The sequence below is a fragment of the Pteropus vampyrus genome, unplaced genomic scaffold (assembly GCF_000151845.1).
Source record: "Pteropus vampyrus isolate Shadow unplaced genomic scaffold, Pvam_2.0 Scaffold61, whole genome shotgun sequence".
Classification (NCBI taxonomy): domain Eukaryota; kingdom Metazoa; phylum Chordata; class Mammalia; order Chiroptera; family Pteropodidae; genus Pteropus; species Pteropus vampyrus.
In genome coordinates, this window is record NW_011888842.1 from 6,505,711 (window position 1) to 6,526,205 (window position 20,495).

Consider the following 20,495-nt stretch of genomic DNA (forward strand, 5'->3'; position numbering starts at 1 on the left):
ACTTCCCTTTCTGATGCTATTCTGAATTTATTCCCATTTGATATCTTTACTATCGTTACAATGGGATTTGGGAAGAATGCCAAAGAAAATAAAAAATGAAAAAGTAATTTAGTTATCCTTCCTTCAACTCCTTTTATAAAGGTACTTTTCCTTTTGTAATAAATAAGTAATCTGTGGGGTGATATTTTGAGAGCAAGTGAATATCTTATTGACAAGTAATAATTCATGTAATGGTTCTAATAGCTATTGATGATCCTTGTCTGAATCAAATATGATAAGGATTATAAAATGATGACTTCCTAATTAGGTCATTTCATCTGTATTAGCTAGAGCTCTTCTGAAAAGGGCTTTCCTTTTTGTAGAAATTCAAAATGTTAACTTAAAAAAGCTTTAAAATTAAGAAGGAAGTTATGGAAATTTAGAGCTTAAAATATTTCAAAGCTGGACACAAGAAAATCATATTTGGAGGCTGTTTTTGGTCTTCAATATTCTCTGGTCATATGAGAGAGCTACGCTGGCCTTAGGGAGGTGAATGATAAATAACAGTTTGGTTTTGGAGACAGGAATTTGGGGTTGCACCTAAGGCCTGTCCTAGCCCTCTTTAGAGTAGATCTGAACTCACAAAGCAGACACCTTGAGTCATGGTGTCTCTACAAACCATGGCACTGGAAACAGCCCAAAGTTAATCTAAGTAGGGTTATTATGAATCGCTGAACATTGTAGCTCCTTCCCATTCTGGACCCAAACCCATATATGGATTCACATAGAACATCAAATCTCTAATTCTAGTCCATTGTCATAGTGTCTTATCATTTTTGTATTTCCCACTAGACTGTCATATCTCTTTAAGGGCAGAAACTATCTCATTCACCATTGCATTCTCACAGACCTGCCACATAATAGGATTTTAGTATATTTAGCCAAAACAAAGAGGAGAGCAGAGAGAGATAACAACAAGAATAACAAACAAACAAAAAAAACAAACTCAATACATTGAAGAAAGATTATCAAGGGCTTTGCAAGGAATTTGGTATTTTGCAGACAGTGGCAGGTCTTCCTATATTCTTACATAGAGTCAGGTTATTTCATATATCAATATTCATAGATGTCTAGTGAAGAATTTGCATTTAGACATAGTACATGATTTTATATTGCAAATTATACCTTACTCTATGAGACTAAAAATATCAACATTTAAAAATAGAGTTGTAATTCAGTTAATTTTCAAAGTCACACTAGCAAGTCACAAACAGAAATGGCATTAATAGAAGCTATCATCCCTGCCTGACAAATTAGTCTGATTTTCTTTTAAAGCAAATCCACAAAATAATTAAACTGAATTGAGAAACATGAGGCAAGTTAAAACTAACAGAATAGGTTTGTTATCATTTGGAAAAAAAACTGAAGAATAGCTAGGTCACTGTGCCATGCCTAATATTTATATTGTAAATGCAACTCAGAAGAATAACAACTTCTTCATATTATCAGATAAATACAAAAGTGTTGAATGTAAGAGTTGCCCTCACTCCTTTCCTATCCTTACTCTTTTAGCGTGCTAAAAGAGGCAATTAATGTTCAGATTAGCACATAAAGCTTTCCCCTCTGACATCTCTAGGGCTTAAGGTGGGTACTGTGTCTGGATGAAGGAGGAAACTGGCAAAGGGATTGGACAGTACCCATCTAAGGTTGACTGGATATGGACCGAGAGACTACTAAAGGGAAAAATAAGCATTTTGCACCATTCTCTGGATTTTGTGTATATTTTTGATGGTTACTTATAAGATTCATAATGAATGACACCAACATACCATGATGTGATAATGGATCCCATGTGAATATCATTACAGACTTTGAGGGGCGTAGCAGTGAGGTTACACAATAAATCCAACTCTCTGGGAGAAAAGAGAAAAAAGAAGTGAGTGACAACACAAACAAACAAACAAATAATGAACTGAAAGTCAGCAATATACATATTCTGAACTAATTAATAGCACCTGAAATTCGATTAAAAAATGCATACATCTTCCTTCTAAGTTAAAATGTGGAGCGTTGCAGGAATTTTGACTTTTCTACAATTCAAAAGGCTTCCTTCTGTGTTGCATAAATAGTGAAGACAGGGGCATCATTCACATAAAAATGAATGGAAACGGTGCCCTCTGTCGGAAGTCACATGAATTTTCTATTTCTGAAACCATCACGGCCTTAAGGAAAAATTACAAGTGCCTAATGTGGTTTATAATAAGGCCCCTTCCAGCTTTAGCTTCCTCATTCCTGATTTTTGGCAGCCATAATGATCTACTTAACGTCCAGATCATTAACAAACTTCTTTTCTCCTCCTCCTGGGGTTTGCATTAGTTTCCTTTGCCAAGCAAATTCTTCCCCACTCCCTTACTTTTTGACTAAATTCTTTTCTTCTTTCGGGCCATAGGATGAGGTATCATGTCTCCTGGGAAAACCTTTGCCTAAAAATAAAATAACTAAAACATACTGAGAACTTAACTCTTGGGCAGGCACTGTTCTGAGTTTTACACATGCATTAACTTTTATAATTGTTAGGAAAACTGTAGGAAGTCGGCATGATTATCCCATTTCACAGATGAGGAAACTGAGGCATGGATAAAATAGTGTTAGGTGGACCTTGAATTCTATGATGAAGAAAGAAACCAATTGTGAGAAAATGGTAAGAACAAGAGATTGGAGGTCACGATGAACTTAAGAATTGTGCTGGAATGGAGGTCTTTGGGGCAAGCGAGCTGTTAAGATTGCAGGATTATGGGAAAAGAGAAGTAGTGACTGTGTTGGAGATTCCGGGAGATGATGCAGCCTCTGATGGTGACATGGTCCAAGGTCCAAGGTTAAAAAGGGGAGGCTAGAGCGGAGGAGGGTGTCCTTGGTAAAAAAAAATTTTTAAATTCACTATTCCCCTAGTACCCAGCACTGTATCTGATAAATTCTCTTAAACTATCTGTTGGATATAAGGTGAAATGCAGCACTTTAGGTAAGCCCCAACCGGAGTTTCCTCAAATACTTCTTGTTTTAGCTTTCCGGTCACCAACCAGAGGAATATTCTCCACAGCCTGCAGGAATATTCGATGCCCGGATTTCCAAGCTGGTCTTGCTCCCTTAACTTCGTGGGGCGGCTGGAGCCTAAGCCGCGTTCGCTCAGCGGTTCGCCTACGTCTGGCTGTTGGTCCCTGAAGAGAATTCGCCTCAGAAAACGGTCGCGAAAGGAAGAGCGTGCTTCGAGGCACGCAAGTTCAAAGTCAGGCGGCCAGCATCGGAAGCTTGGGAGCTTGGCGACAGCATTTCACTGGTCCCTCAGGTCGTCCTCTGACTCAGCCGCCAAAGAGCGTGTCCGAGCCCGAGCGGGAGGCTTCTGCCGCTTCGCCTTAGAGACACGAGATGCACTCAAGAGCGACAGCCGCAGGAAACCACGCCCAGTGCAGGCTTCGCACACTCTAGAAGCCTCGGGGCCAATGCGTCCCGCGCCTTCGCGCGCCAGCAACTGAGGCGGCACAGGCGGAGGGAAGCCCCGCCCCGCCCCCTACGGCTCCGGAAAGGGGCGTGGCCTCGCAGGCTCCGCCCACGTAGCGCGCGCGGGCCCACAGCAACCGGCACAACACAACAAAATGGCTGCCGCGCAGCTGGGCACCTGAAGCAAACGAGGGTCGCGTCTCCACCCCGGCCTCGTCCCGCAGGCCCGCTCCCCTTGGCTTCTCAGCGGTGAGTGCCAGACCTGGTCGAAGGCATTCTCCAGCATCCGGACGGAACGGTGGGGGCCGGCGGCAAAGGCGGGAAGGCCTGGGCCAGCTCGAGGTGGATTCGGGGCGGGGGCGTGTGCCTGGGATTTGGGATTGGATGGGAAGGAGGGGTGGGCCCGGAACGGGCGTGGAGAGGAGGATGAATGAGGGAGGTTTGGATGAGAAGGGAAGCGGTCAGAGTTGGCGTTGCGGGGGCATTTAAGGAAAGAGGACTAGAGTGTCGGAAGGTGTGGACGTTGGGGTGTAGCGCCGAGAAGGGTGGGGGCGTCCTGCAACCCAGAGAAGGAGGGAGGGGCTGGGGCGTGCCAGGTGTCAGTGGGGAATGACAGGGATAAAGGATGGTTTGGGTATCCCGACGAGTATCATGAGATCGGATGGCATACAGTATCTGGAGAAAAAACGAGTTAGGATATTGAAAAGAAATGTTAAAAGGACGGGATGGTTTAACATGAAAAAAATGAAAGAGAAAGTAAAGACATAAGTGCAATTTAAAGTGAACTGGACTATTGGAACAAGTCAGTTGTCATATTGTACTGTGTAACTGTGAAATAATACTTTTTAAAAACAAATATAGCATGTTTTTGTTCTCTTTAGTCACCTTAAGAAGCTGGATCATGAGTTCAGTGATGCTATTGTATTAAATTTTGTTTTTTCTTCAATAACTTTTATAATATATGTCATCTATTAACTACTGTCAGTGGCATTTATTTATAGTCTCTTTTGTGTAAAGCACCATACTAGGCCCTAAAGAGCAAATCAAACATGATCTGGACTCCAGAAAACTCAGCAATATGACATGGTAATGAAGACATGGGCTTTAGAATCAGATCAGATTTTACGTCTTGGCTTAACCAATTAGTTATGGGACTTCAAACAAATTATCTAACCCCTTAATCTTTAAAATGAGAGAAAATAACACCTGTTTCATAAGTTATTATATTTAATCCTTCTAATGCAATGATACATGGAAGAGCTTATCACAATATTTGGCACATGATAAAAGTTAACAATCAACCTGAGAAAATAAAAAAAAAAAAATGGAGGTGAAATGATGGGTCTGATTTTCTTGTGAGACTTATAAATTAATTCTGAGAACAGGACCTAAAGAGGAATTTCAGAAATGTTTTGGACAAGATTAGTATTCCTGGAATGACTGTATAGTTGTTGAAAGGTATTACATCCACTAAATGTTGGTTAACTGATTGAATATATTAATGGCAGCTCTCCTTTACATATACTGTATATATTCCAACCATTTAAAAAATAAGTTTCTTCATAATCTTAGCTTGTGTTAATAATACCCGTGTACCTGTGAAGGTGTGCTATATATAAAAATATTCACACATCAAACCATTATAATATCTCTAAAACCAATTTATATGGCATTAAGATTTGAGCTATCCAAAATGTTTAGACTAAAAAGAACTTTTTAAAAAAATAATTCGTGTTTTGTCTTCACGTTTTAAGCAGTGAGTGTAGGGAAGATTATGGATGTTGAGTGGAAATAGGATTATTGTTAATGCAGCCTATACATTTTATAAGATATTTTTTGTCTAAAATCTGTCAAATTTATAATTTTTACAGTGTTTTTAGACTGAATATACTTTATAAGAGCAATTGGTTGTTATGAAAATCTTTTTTGTATAAACCTAACCTTGCAAATTAGGACTCTTGGAGTTGAGGACTAATATTGCTCATGAAGATATCCTTTTGTCGAAGTGCTAAATAGCATTTTATCAGTTCCATGTTCTTTATGAATATTTCATTCAATAAATATTAATTATTTACTATATGCTAGACTCTGTTCTAGGCTGGGAATACATCAGTGAACAATATTACTACTCATGGAACTTACATTCTACTAGATTAATTATGTGATTGGACTTACAAATTAGTTTGAGAAGAGAACTAATTCTTATCATTACTACAGCTAGCATTGTATCTGACAAAGTCATTTACCATTCTGGGCCTTAATTTTCTCATATGAAAAGTAAAGAAATTTGACTAAGGTCCCTTTCATCGATAAATGCTTAGTTTCTTCTGGAAAACTTAAACTTCATTAAAGTTGATTTTGTGGACAAGCAATAGTAGGCATGGGAGTCTAAAGTGATTAGATGTTTTTTGAATAGCATGAGACAAACATGAATGAATATCAAACACAATGTTTAACAAAAAAAAGTCAGATATAAAAGATACACTATTATTTCATTTACATAAACTTAAAAAATAAAAATCAGGATAGTGATTACCCATGTGTGGAGGTTAATTACTGAAAGGGGATATATGAGGGCTTCTGGGGTTCTGGTAATATTCTGTTTCTTAATCTAGATACTGGTTACGCAGCTTGTGTTCACTGTATAAAAATTTTCAGAGCTATATACTTATGATTTGTGCACTTTTCTATATATAGTATCCTGCAACAAACACACACCCACACATATCAATATACAGAGAGAGAACACTCACTCTTAAAAGTATGGTTTCTAAACAGATTGAATCTAGTTGCAAAATGTTAGATACACTCGTGACCACTGAGTGTTGGGAATTCAGAAATGAATAAGACATTATCCCTTCACGGTAGATGTATGTTCAGTGTGATAATAAGCAGGGACGATCTCGAACTGAAACAAATGCATTTCTGGAAAGCCTTCACAAATAAAGTGACATTTTAGTTGATAGAGAGGAAGAAGAGGATGCCATTTTAAGGAAAGAGAAATCCACAAACAGAAACTCATGATGTGTCTAGTTAATAATAAAAAGATGACTCGAGCGCAGGGTGCATGGTGGGGAGGAGTAAGAAATTAGGCCAGAAAGTTTGGCCAGATTATGGTGAGTCCTGTGTTTGGTGCAGAAATATTTAGGTTTATAAACAATGAGAACCATCAAACTTCTTTTGTTTTTATGAAGAAGTGATTCAAAGGTAGAGAAGGGATTGAGGGTGAAGTAAAGGAAGATTGGAAGCTGGTTAAGGGAGTATCATAATAGTCTAAGCAAGAGATGATAAAAGTTATATCTAGGGTGAGAGCTATGAAGATAGAGATGAATTTAGAAATATTTCAGAACTAGAATTGATATCTTGATGGGTGAGGGAGAGGGACGAGTGAGAAATAACTTTATTCATTCGTTCATTCAACAAATATTTATTGAGTTCTTGCTAGGTGCTAGGCACTATGCTAGACTGGAGGAGACAGTGATAAACAAAACAGAGGGCCTCATGGAGCTTACAGTCTAAAACAGAGACAGATGGTAAGCAAGTAATAACATAAATAAATATAAAATTGCATACTGTGATTATTTGAGGAAAAAATAGGAATTGATTAAGGGTGTATAACTGAGGACTTATTCTGCCCTATAGAACTTTTCTGGAGAAGCAACAGTTGAGCTAATCACTAGAGGAATACTAAAAATTAGCATGATTAAAAGACTGAGGACACCAAATAGCCAAAACAATCTTTAAAAAGAACAAAGCTGAAGGGCTCATACTTCCTGATTTCAAAACTTACTACAAAGCTACAGTCATAAAAACAACATGGTACTGACATAAAGACAGATGGTAGATCAGTGGAATAGAAAAGAGCCCAGAAATAAGCCCTCCGTGTATGGTCAAATGATTTTTGACAAGGGCTCCAAGATCATTCAATAGGGAAATGGCAGTATTTTCAAAAATGGGGCTGGGAAAACTGGATTTCCACATGCAAAAAAATGATGTTGGACCCTTACCTAACACTATATATATAAAATTAACTCAAGCCATTCAACTCAAAGACCTAAATATAAGACCTAAAACTAGAACTCTCTTAGAAGAAAATACAGCAAATTTTCATGACAGTAAATTTGGCAATGATTTCTTGGATATGACACTAAAGACACAGGCAACAAAAGAAAAGTAGACAAGTTGGACTTCATTAAAAATTTTAAATGTTCATCAAAAGATAACACCAACAGAGTAACAAGGCAGCCCACAGAATGGGAGAAAATATTTGTAAACCATATATCTGATAATGGATTAATATCCAGACTATATAGAGAGAACTCCTAAAACTATAACAACAGCAAAAGCAACCTAATATAAAAATGGGCAAATAACTTGAATAAACATTTCTTCAGAAAACATAAACAGCCAATAGACACATGAAAAGATTCTCAACATCACTAATTGGGGAAAAGCAAATAAAAAATACCGTGAGACACCACTTCCTCCTCATTAGGATGGCTACTATCAAAAACAAATAACAGGTGTTGGTAAGAATATGGTGAAATTTGAAACCCCATGCACTGTTGGTGGTAATGTAGAATGGTATAGCTGCTGTGGAAAACAAAGTGGCAGTTACTCAAAAAATTAAAAATAGCATTGCCATATGATCCATCAATTCCACTTCTCAATATATACCCAAGAACTGAAAGAAAGATGTTATAAAGATAGTTGTAAACACATATCCATAACAGTATTATTCACAATATCTAAAACATGAAAGCAACTCAAGTGTTTATCGACAGATGAATGGATAAGCAAACTGTGGAATATAATACAATGGAATACAATTCAGTGTTAAAGAAGTAAATTCTGACATATGCTATACATGAATGAATTTTTGGGATATTCTGCTAAGTAAAATAAGCCAGTCATGAAAAGACAAATACTGTATGATTCTACTTGTATAAGATACTTAGTCAAAATCATAGAGACAGAAAGAATGATGGTTGCCGGGGCAGGGGAAGGAGAGATGGGGAGTTATTGTTTAATGGGTATAGAATCCAGTTTTATAAGATGATGAGAGTTATGGGGATGGATGGTGGTGAAGATTACACAACATTATGAATATTTAATACCACTGAAATGTACACTTAAAAATGGTTAAGATGGTCAATTTTGTGTAAAAAAAATAATTGAGAAACAAGGTTAAAAATAAAAGACCGAGGACAAACATTTTCGGCAGAAGGAGTTATATGTGGAAGTCATTGTGGCTGGAGCCCACAGAGGTGAGGAAATAAGTGACAGAAGTGAAGCTAGAGAGACAGGGCCATATCGTGGGGAGACCTCATAGGTCATGGTAAATATTTCATTCAATTCTGACTGATAGATTTACTCTTTATTTACTTTTTTAAAAATTATTATTTTTTTTATGCAAGGCAACCCTTGGTTGACCTCACAGATTGCAAGGACCTTGTCAGCTTACAATTCCTTATTTTTTGTTTTTTACGCCTATAGCACCTGGTCTTCCTAGGTGGTCTCCCATCCAAGTACTAACCAAGCCTGACCCTGCTTAGCTTCCGGAATCAGACGGGATCGGGCTTGTTCAGGGTGGCATGGCTGTAGACTAGATTTACTTTCTAAATAGATCACTCTTGCTGTCTGACTGTAATGTAGCCATGGAAGAGAAAGACAAGAGAGCTTGTGGACAGATCAGGTTGAAGCTATTACATAGTTTGATGAGGGCTTGGATTAGAGTAGTTGAGGGTGGAGATAGAAATAAACTGATTTGAGAGATTTAGGAGGTACAATTGACAAAAGTTGGTGATTGATTGGGTGTGGGGAAAAAAGACATTAAGAATAACTCCCAGTTTTCTATCTTATTCCCATGAACATTGTTCAGTAGTTAGGGAATGTGGAAGGAGAAACAGGATAGGAGAAAAATTAGGGAGGAATGGAGGAAATGATAAATTCATTTTGGATATGTTGAATTTAGGATGCCAATGATGTATCAAGCAGGCAATTAGTAATAGGAGTCTGGAACTCAGAGAAAGGTTAGATTGAAGATATAAATATCAGTATACAGGTGACATTGGGAGTCATGGGTGTGTAGTAGATTATCTAAACTGAAATTAGAGGCCAGAGGAGACTTGAGGAGCTCTGACATTTAAAGATTGAATAGAGGAGTGTGAGCCAGCAGAGGAGGCCAAAGAGGGTCTAGGGAGGCAGTAGGGTACCAGCAGAGTGTGGTGTCCCAGAAGTTAAAGGAAGAAACTTTCAGGAAGGAGAGAATGCTCATCAGTATTAAATATAGCTGTTTGTCAGATAGTTCCAGCTTCCTGCCTTCTAGGACCCTGTGTGGGTAGAAGGGGCATTGTGACTAGTTAGGTCCAATAAATTGAGAACAGAAATGGCAGGTAAGACTTCTGGCTGGAGAATGGGTCAATACAGAACCTATGGAGGTCTCTTTTCCCTCTGGTAAAGTGATCAGCAATGTTTGAAATAATGTCTGTTTCCAATAAGCTTAGAGTAGTGTGAGTTTATAACTTTGTAGTCTTGAAAATTCTAGAAATAGATTGATTTAATAGTTTTGATAGCTCTAAAAATTAACCTTGTTAAATATACTGAAAACTCTTACAGGTTTTGATGGACATTTGGCTTTTATTCTTGCAATGAAGAGAGGTTCTCAGCGAAAACTTCCCGTACCAAAGATGCCATCACCATCTCACTCTCCTAGTCCATCATCTCTTATGTTCAGTATGAGATCTAGGTCACTTTCACCCTTAAGTGGATCCGAGACTCTGCCTTTTCATTCTGGAGGGCAGTGGTGTGAGCAAGATGAGAATTCAGATGAAAACACTATGCTTTTGGACTACCAAGACAATAAAGGTATTGCTTTCTAATCTAAGAATTTGATCACATACTCTTAAGTAGAGATGGGAAATACCGAACTTACATTTTTGGTTCAAATGTAAGGTATATCTGGTACTACCTTGACTTGTCATTTTAATTAACAGATATTATATAAGGACAGTGGAGGATGGAGTCTTCTGGGTGACAGTGAAGATGTCTGAAAGGGTTAGGAGAAGGAAGTTTCCAGAAAGAGGAATCTTTATTTCCTATGGTGGGAGAGTGTCTTACAGCTCATCTGCCAAATGTATCATCATCCTTGGTTAGAGAGAGGGCATATTTGTTCAGAGTGGAGTGCCTTGATTCAGTATAAAAATGTTATCCACTCTTCGGCTATTCCAGTCTGCTTATTGACAAACTGATTATCTGTGAATGGACTGATTTCCACAAAAGGACATACATATGTTCGACCAAGATTTTTATTTTTTTCTTAAAAGCATTCTGTTAGTCTGGGAATCTGTTTTCAAAAATAATTTTTTTTCCTGAGAATCTAATACAAATAAATGTGAAAGAAAAGTATGTAATTTATTTGCTAAATCATTAAATCACAGCCATCAAACTCTATTGACTTGAATGTCTGATTAGTTTTATTAGTAAACATTATCAGCGTTGAGTTTAGACTATAACCTTGCTATAAGTTGATACATTGCTATTTCTAATATTGATTAATATTCTAGATTAACCAGTTTCTTTCCTAGAAAAGCCCAAGTTAAAGAAAAAGATCTATTTTATTTTGAACCAAAATAAATATAATATTAACTTATTACAAATAATTATAGGGAGCCTTTGGTGCACAGCTTGGATCTGAACCCAAGATTAATTTTTTTATTAATTTAATTAATTTCTAAGAACCAAGAGGCAGTTTTCTTTTTATGGCTTCTTTTGTAAAATGTAACATGGCTTTAACACACTTTGACAGCAATATCCAGAAAAGACTTAGGATGGAGTGTGCTATCCTATCCATCAAGTTAGTACTTTATCTCTATTAAATGTGATGTGATCACCTCTTTCTCTATTTAACAAATCTGAGTTTCTCACTGCTTAAAAAAAAAAGAAACAGGAAAAGAGGATTTCTAAGAATTCCAGCATTTCCTAACTTTAGCTTGGCATTGTAAAAACAAATAACTAAATCGTGCCAGTTTATTTTTTAAGAATTGCTACAGACTTTATCTGCATATAATTAAAAGTGTAGGTTTTAGATGGTTTGCCTGGGTTCAGGTACTGGATTTGCATACTACTAGCTGCAAGATTTTGAGAAAATTAGTATAACTTTTTAAAAAATAAATGGGAATAGTAATTTCTCAAAGGTTTATTGTACAAGTTGAATTTTTCGAATGTTAAAATTTAGCACAAAGTCGGCACACAGCTAATACTGATAGAGTATAAACCTTATTGTCATTATTATGAAATGTTATATAAAATAAAATGTTATTAAAACATTGCAATTAGAATTAGTCAGCTGTTTTTACATTTGCATGGCTTAGAAAAAAATTTATTTTTGTTACGTAACATTAAAACAATTTGTTTTTCAGAGTATTCGTGACTACCTCTACTAATAATGATGTTTCTTTAATTTCAGAAGCTGATTCACATGCAGGAGTCCGATATATCACAGAGGCCCTTATTAAAAAACTTACTAAACAAGACAATTTGGCATTGGTAAAATCTCTGAATCTTTCACTTTCTAAAGATGGTGGCAAGAAATTTAGGGTAGGTTACCAATATTTCTGAATATCGACATTGTTTTTGATGTTTCTGTGCTTTAAAACTGAAAAAAGGATTAAATTAGATTTACAGTAATATCTCATCCTATTGTCACTTACTTTGTAGCAGACTTCTTATTGTTTCCAGTGAAAGTTCTGCATCAGAAGTATGACATCTTCAGATTTATAAGTTCCTATTATTTTATACATTATTGACTCAAAAAAATTTCAAAAATTCTGTATATATGGATATAAATTAATAGAAAGGTTTGGATGTGTATCCCCCAGCCTCTTAACAATGGTTAACTTTGAACAGTGGAATTTTTTTTTCAGGGGCCTGGGGACTTGATGAAGAGAGCTTTTTGGTTTGTTTAAAATTTTTTATTAGAATATATTTATGTCTTGTGTAATTAAAAAGGAAAAAGGAGAAACACGAGTTTGAAAATTGAAGAAATGAAATATCAAATTAGTAAATCTTTATCATGTGGGTCTTATATGTCAGGCATTATTAGGCTGTCAAGTAGATACAGAGGTAAATAAGCTTAGGTTGTGATTTCTGGGAACTTAGAGCTTAGTGTGAAGAATGCCTAGGATTAAGAGGAGAAATAATGAAGGAGAATCAGAGAGGGCATGAGAGAGGCAGACCTAACAAAGAAGCCTGAATGAGCTATTAGGACAGAAGATCCAAGAATATGATGAATTGAGGCTAAAAGAGGGAGAACTTCAGGCAGGAAAGGATGATATGAAATGTTACAGGACAGTCAGATAGGATGAAAACTTAGAAGTCATTCTTTTAGGGCCTTTGCATTTTTTTTCTTCTGCCTGGTATTCTCTGCCCCCACATATTCACACAGCTGGCTTCTTGTTATTAAGGTGTCAACTTGGTGTACTTCCTTTGTTCTTTTAGTGCTTTGCATTCTGTCACATTATGTTATCTTTATTTTCTTGTTAGTATGCTACATTGTCTGAAATTTTTGTTTGTTTCTTTGCTTTTATCTGTGAATAAAAACAAGAACTTTGTTTTCCTTATTCACCATTGTATGTTCAGTACCTAGAACAGCTCCTGGCACTTAATTTATGTTTGATAAATATTTGTGGAATGGATGAATAAATGGCGATCTTAGAGACAACTGTCTAAATATATAGTAAGGGCAGAAGATATATTGCCTTACCAATAGAATAGGAGTGAATGGAAGGCAGAATGAGCAAATGTGCAGAACTCTTGCGAGAACATGGTGGCATAGAAGGGAGAGGAGATAATGGCTTGACCTTAAAAACAAGTTCAATGCAAGGTGATTTGTTTTATACAAAGGAGATTGAGCATGTCAAACATAGGCTCCGTGCATCAAGGTAATTGTCTACTTTACTGGTGCATCTCCATTGCCTGGTGCCACACTTGGTATGTAGTAAGTGTATAATGAAGATTTGTTAACTAATGATTGTTTTTAAACTTAAGGGGAAGATCCTTCAAGGGATCTTGAGGAGAGAAAGAGATTGAAGATGCAAGAGCATGGGGAGAGGAGATGGGTAAGGTTATGCAAGAGCCTAAGTACCTAGTTAAACTTTGAAGAAATAAGGAGAGGAGGGGAGAGGAGCATGGAAAAGTTGAGGAGCAGGAAAAGTTGAGGTGGAGGAAATCTTGTTGGATAGTCTTGATCTTCTTAGGAGGAAGTATTGTCTGCTGAGGATCAAGCAGAGTTTGGAGGCGTGAGGAAAGCCACACCAAGAGATTCTCCAGGAGAGCAGTAGGGTTTCTTATTCTCTGGTGACTGATCAGAACAGCCCCTGATACACATATTTACATGTTGTGCTTTGTCAAGGCATCTGTTGTATAAAATTTCTTCATTTGTTTCCAATTAGTATATTGAAAATTTGGAAAAATGTGTTAAACTTGAAGTACTGAATCTCAGCTATAATCTAATAGGGAAGATTGAGAAGTTGGACAAGCTGTTAAAATTACGTGAACTCAATCTGTCATATAACAAAATCTGGTAAGTACTTCTTCAGGTAGTATTGCAGAGTCATTGTCTTTGTGAAAGAGGTAGATTAATGCTTCCCACATTACTGAAAGAAGCTTTTGAAACAGGCACTTTGATCCTTATTCATTGATAGTGTAGCTCTTCACAGATGATAACTGCCTTCAGATTTTGACATTACTGAAGTAGGGAATAATATCTTAATCTAGCATTATCAAAGGAGATACATTTTTTATATCAGATTTTATCTTAATTCCATTTTTGACAGGAAGTATTTCCAGATAGAGTCTTTGATTCACTGTCTTATTACATTAAGAAAGTTGACATGAAGCAGTATGTTTTAACCCTGTCAATTTGATCTTAAAGATTTTCAACCTGTTTTGATCCTTCTGCTTTTCCTTGTATTTCTTGCTCATTGCTATAACCAATGTACTCTCAGTCTTATTTCCACTTCATAATATATATTACTCTGAGAAATAAATATAATAAAACTGACAGAGGGTAAAACTGCACATAGAAAACTTGTTATAGACAAAATGATACAATCAAGTCTTGAAAATCTTTACATTTGTATACTTCCCCCCACATTAGACTTGGTATATCTAATGGCCAAAAAAACCAAAACAACTGACAGTGACAGAAGCTCTAATATGGCGAAAATGAAATGGGAAAAAAACTGATTAGTGAATCAAATCCTCAGTGTAAAATTTTTGTAAAACATAAAATTGTTTCTGATGAGCATAACTTCAACAAAATAAAAGTGAAGATAAAGAAGCCTAGAATTATTTTCCCAGTATAGAAAATTGACCAAGGAATTAAATTGAAATCAACTTGGGAAAATAGTTCATCAGTGAAAATTCATGAATATGAGTGATAATGTTTTATTAATTTAAATATTATGATTAAAATATTTATGTTCATAAATGCAGTATCATTCTGGGGGCCTACCAGCTCAAAATGGCAGCCATATTCTGTTGTTAACAGCTAATCTTTTGGTGATGACTTAAGGTAATAATTAAGGACATCTTCTCTTGTGCAGGGCTGTAGCACATATCACAGTGTGTGCTGTTGAGTTTTCCAGCGGTCCCCTGGCTGTTCACTAGTACTCTTTACAGTGGTTAGTGAAAATGCCAAAGGCAGACTCTTTTCATGTTGTGGGATCATAAAATTTGATAGCAAGATAGTAGGGTTCTTGGGTACAGTAAAGAAGAGTTTATCAAACCTGTTGTGGTAAGTTTGTTTTTAGCCACTGTTTTTGATTCTCATTTATGAAAAGGGTTGATAAATTAGAATTCTGAAAAGTAACCCCACATAAAACCAAGGCTGATAATTCTAAAAATACAGTGGAAGAGCTCATATTATTGTACTTACTAAATTTGATTTTACCTTTTGGTTTCCAGCAAAATTGAAGGCATAGAAAATATGTGTAATCTGCAAAAGCTAAACCTTGCAGGAAATGAAATTGAACATATTCCAGCATGGTTAGGGAAGAAGTTAAAATCTTTGCGAGTCCTGATTCTGAAAGGCAACAAGATATCATCAGTAAGTAATTCAAAGTAGCAAAAGATATTTTTTAAATTTGGGGGCTTATTTTTTTTAAAGATTAAAAATTAAGTTTTTTAAAAACGGAATCTCTTAAGGTCCTTGGTCCCTTGACCAAACATCACATTCAGATATAACCTGGGATTCTCTAGGGTAATTAAATGTAGGCAGTCCTGGTTTTATATGGTTCCATGGTACCTGAGAGTTGACCTCTTAGCATTTTCACATCTATCATTTCATTTGAGCCTGAGAACACTTGTTAAGGAGACAGTGCAGGGATTATTTTTTTATAATACTGTGAGTTAGGTAGCGTAGTCTTACTCCCATTTTCAAGTAAAGTTTCAGAGGTTAAGTCTCTTATCCAAAGTTATACACTTTGTGCCAGAATTCAGGTTACTGAATGTCTGGAATAGACTTCTATTTTACAAACTTATGAATTAATCTCAATTATAGTGTTAGGTGTTTTAGGCGGTTAATACTGGCTTTTTAAAGTAGAGCGACTTCGTTATCATGGTTCACATAATCTGATAATGATATATATTTTTCTCGAGTATAGTTTATGATTTTCTTATAATATTTGTACAACTAAATGTTCAATAAACATTGCTAAGTAAAAACATTAAATTTAAAATGAACATCTATCTTAGAATAGAAAATAAAAGATGTGCCTTTTAATATGCGTTTAGACTTGCCTTTTGTGACCTCAGAGGATCCCTACATCTCTCTAAAACTCACTGTTTAGGATGTGGTTCCATAGTGTAGCGGTTAACACATCTGCTTTACATGCAGAAGGTCCTAGGTTCGCACCCCAGTGAAGCCATGGTCCATGGTCTGTGGCCATGCCACCCTGAGCAAGCCCGACTTCTGATCTTGGAGGCTAAGCAGGGTTGGGCCTGGTTAGTACTTGGATGGGAGACCACCTAGGAAGACCCGGTGCTGTATGCATAAATAATAATAATAATAATAATAATAATAAATTTTAAAAAATAAAAAATAAAACTCACTGTTTAAGTTGGAGAAAACAATTTCTACCTTGCTTGTCTTATAGGAATGTTACAGGCTCAGATGAAATGATGGATTTGGATATACTTTAAAACAATAACTCTAAGGTCATATTCCTTAAACCTTCACCAGTGGAAGCCAGTAATAATAAACAACACTTGTTTAATGTTGTGTAGTTAACATTATCAATGCTTTCTTATTTCATCTTTATAAAATCTGGCAGGGTGACTCTCTACAATTTCACTGATGACCCAAAGGCCTCAGAGCGCAACCCCTACTCCATGTTGTATTGCATCACCTTGGAGCTCCTGGAGCTTTGGGGTGATGGGAAGAGGTAGCTATGAATCTAAAATTTGCCACAAGTATTCCTCAAAGTTGTTAATCCGTGGGTAGTACTCAGTGTCAGCTGATGTTAACAGTAAAATCATTCAATAAATATTTATGATTATTTTTAATTTTGTATGACTTTTTCATCCCTGTTAACATTTGACATTGGCATCATTGAGAGTGATACACATTCACTTGGGAGAAATTTATCTGTACTAGCTATTTGTAGTAGTGTTTCTCAAACATTTAAAATCCCTCTTTGGATAAACATAAAAACCTCACTTGAAAACTGTATCTCCACATATCCTTATTTAACTATCAGTTATATCTGTAACTGTTATCGGAAGATTTACGAAAAATTTTTCAACTTGTTCAATCATAATGAATCCTGTTTTATTCACTTATAACATCTGAACTTTGGGTAAGTCATTTAACTTCTTTGAATCTCAGTTTCTTCATCTATAAAATCAAGATGAGTCTTATAGCCTAAGTTGTTGTGAGGAGTCACAATGAAATGATATGTGGAAAATGCCTGATACTGCCCTGATACACTATAGATATTCAAAAACTCCCTTTCTGTTCTTCATCTCACACACTACTTTTGGATAATGGATTTCATGAATAGATTCCTTCCATGTTAATAGCAATTTCCCTGACAATACTTCCTTTAGGTTTGTTTATGGTTTTTAAATTATACCAATAATAACATATGTCATTTCAGCTCCAAGATGTAAGCAAGTTGAAACCACTTCAAGATTTGACTTCTCTGATCCTACTTGAAAATCCTATTGTGACCCTTCCTCACTACTTCCAGTTTACCATTTTTCACCTCCGTTCACTGGAAAGTTTGGAAGGTCAACCAGTAACCACTCAGACCAGACATGAAGCTTTTGAGAGATTCAGTTTAGGTAAGGTGACACTTTAAATAAAACAACTAAATTTAGGTGGGAGAGGAATAATTCAGAAGTTATCCAGAAAAATACATAATAAATATATAATGCTATCAAAAATTGTGTGGAATATGGCACCATAAATCATTTAATTAAACAATGTCATTGAGCATGAACTGTGAGCCAGGCACTGTATCTGGCACTAAGGATACAATGGTGAGCAAGACATATGGTATTGGCCTTCCTGCAGCTTGTGTTTTAGTGGAGAAGACAGATAAAAAGCAAGTAAACCCAGTTAAAGTAACAAAGGAGAACAAGCGCCCTTTTTGGGAAGGTGGTGTAAGGATATGAAAGGCTCTCTGAGGAAATGATATTGAAGCTCATGGTAAAGGCAAGAATAGAGTAGCCATGTGAACAAAGGCATTCAGGGAGAGGGAGCAGCTTATACTTTGAGGTTGGAAAGATCCTGGTTAGTTAGGAACTAAAAGAAGATCAGTGTGACTGGAAGATAGCTGAAGAAAAACTTTGGAGAGATGAGGAAGGTGAGATGACATAGGGTGTTGGGGTTGTCTGGATTTTATTTCAAGTGCAGGGGAAAGCTATTGACAATTTTTAAGCATGAGTCGGTATATATATTAAGATTATTTTTGATACAAAATGGAGAATGATTTGGAGCAAGGCAAAATGGAGCCAAAGAGACATATGAAGAGGCAATTACAGAGCTCTAGGCTAGAAATGTTGATGGCCTGTATTTAGATGGTGGATGTGAAATGAATGGATCAGTTTGGAGGTAGAAATAACAGCACCTTCTAATGCATAATTCCCAGGCTCCTGGCTTGATTGCTTGGATGGCGATATGGTTTATAAAAATGGGGGAAATCAGAATGCTAAGTTTGAATGTCTGTGAAACAACCAAGAAGAAAGTTGAAAATGGGAGTTTGGAGTTCAAAGAGATCTGTAGTAGAGTTATAAGTTTGAGAGTCATAAAAATGATAGTTGAGGAATTGATTAGCTCACTCAGGCAGGAGTTGGGAAGAGCAAGAAAGGGAGCCAGCTAAGAAAAATGAGAAAGGCCAGCACAGTAGGAGAAAACCAGGAAATAGTGAGTTGCAAAAGCCCAGAGAAGAAGATTTCAAGAGAGGAAGTGGTCAGCTATGTTGAATGTTGCTGAGACATGAAGCAGTAAGATGAGCACAGAGAGGTGCATTAAATTGGCAACATATGATGATGATCTTGACAAGAGCAGTTAAGGAATGATTGGGACAAATGCTAGATTATAGGTGGAAGATGGAAGAGTGAACGGAAAGGAGATAGTTGGGTGAAGACTCCCAATTTCCTCCCACAGTTTCTCTCCCCTTTTATCTAACAAATGAGTTTTTTAAAAAAAGTTTAGAAATAAAAAAAATATATATGTATATAGCTCCAGACCACTAAATGAGCAGAAGCATATGTGGTAAACCTCAAAGCTAGTACTCAAATAAAGACAATATTCAAGAGTGCAGTGGAGAGACAAATCATGGCTCAATTCTTTTGGTCCTTTAGAAGACAAGAAGGTGAGGTCAGAGAAAAAGAAAAAAGACTGTCAGTAAGAGGACAGGACACTTCCTTCATCAGAAAGGAGAGAAAATGTGTGCAGGTGTGGGTAATTTTGTTGCTTTGGTGGTGGGTAAATCAGGAAGTTCCCACTAGTGATGTCTGTTTTCTCATGAAATATGAGGTCATCAACTGAGAAAGAAAATAGGAGTATGGGGAGTTTGAAGAGAAAGAGGAAGGTATAACGTAGCCATTTTAGAATGTTAGGGAATGAGCCTCTGTGTTTAACCATTTGAAATTGATTTTAGTCCATTTTGACTTACAAAAATGACAGTTTCATAATGGTTGGTCCACTAATTCAGAATATGGTAAGTTTTTATTAGCTTGGCATCCCCCTAACTCAACATTTATTACCCCAAAGTTTGTTTTAGAATCCTTAAAATATAAATAATGCAAAGAGAAGTCATCATATAAATATCCTATTGGGGGAAATATTTAAACTACTTATGATTCATAAACTACTTATGATTCATGACTTTGAATATTAATTAGAAGTCTTTAATGTGCTGAGCTCTTAGGATTCAGTGTTGAGCCAGATAGATGCAGTTTCTGCTTTCACAAAACTTTAGTGGGAAGGCAGACATCTAAGCTATTTGATCACATTTTACAACTCCCTGTGTGACAAGGGCCACAGCAGAGGTGCAGGGTAGTATGAGAGCATTCCTGAGAAGCATCTAACATGGCGAGAGGGTAAAATTAGGGCAGATGTTTTTAAATCTAAGACCTGGAAAATATAAAATAGGCCAGTGGGAGGTAGAGGAAGACAGTTCCAGGCAGAAGGTGTGAATAAAAGCCTGCAGATGAGAAGAAGCATCACAAATCTGAAGAATTGGAATCATTTCAGAAAGGCTGCAGTGGGATGTGCTTGAAAATGAGGATAGAGAGAGAGTTTGAGACCAAATCATGAAGAGCCTCGTCAGTCCTTCATGTAGACTTTTTGGATCTTATCCTAAGCATTATGCGAAGCCTTTGAAGGATTTTAAGATAGCATAGTATTTTGCAAACATGCTTGCAGCATCCTTTAAAGTGTAATTACTAATATCAAATAAAATACTACATGTTTTTTATAGTAGACCTAGGGGAAAAAAAACTTCATTTAT

General features: G+C 36.4%; 1 protein-coding gene and 2 pseudogenes across 4 annotated transcripts in view; 2 read left to right on the forward strand and 1 right to left on the reverse strand.

The window, feature by feature from the left end:
• Positions 1–3,583: 3,583 nt before the first annotated feature.
• The window catches only part of CNTRL (centriolin), a 74,823-nt gene continuing 57,911 nt past the window's right edge, over positions 3,584–20,495 (forward strand). For 2 of the 4 annotated variants that reach the window (XM_011360991.2, XM_023531109.1), the window contains exons 1-6: positions 3,585–3,723; positions 10,093–10,341; positions 11,942–12,072; positions 13,926–14,056; positions 15,442–15,583; positions 17,634–17,820. In XM_011360991.2, coding sequence (XP_011359293.1) covers positions 10,125–10,341; positions 11,942–12,072; positions 13,926–14,056; positions 15,442–15,583; positions 17,634–17,820 — 808 coding nt within the window. In that variant the 5' untranslated portion in view covers positions 3,585–3,723; positions 10,093–10,124. Of the gene's footprint in view, positions 3,773–10,092; positions 10,342–11,941; positions 12,073–13,925; positions 14,057–15,441; positions 15,584–17,633; positions 17,821–20,495 lie in introns of all 4 variants that reach the window. The other 2 variants (XM_023531107.1, XM_023531108.1) reach the window with 2 other exon arrangements.
• LOC111740326 lies at positions 8,962–9,080 on the reverse strand (annotated as a pseudogene).
• LOC111740339 lies at positions 16,413–16,528 on the forward strand (annotated as a pseudogene).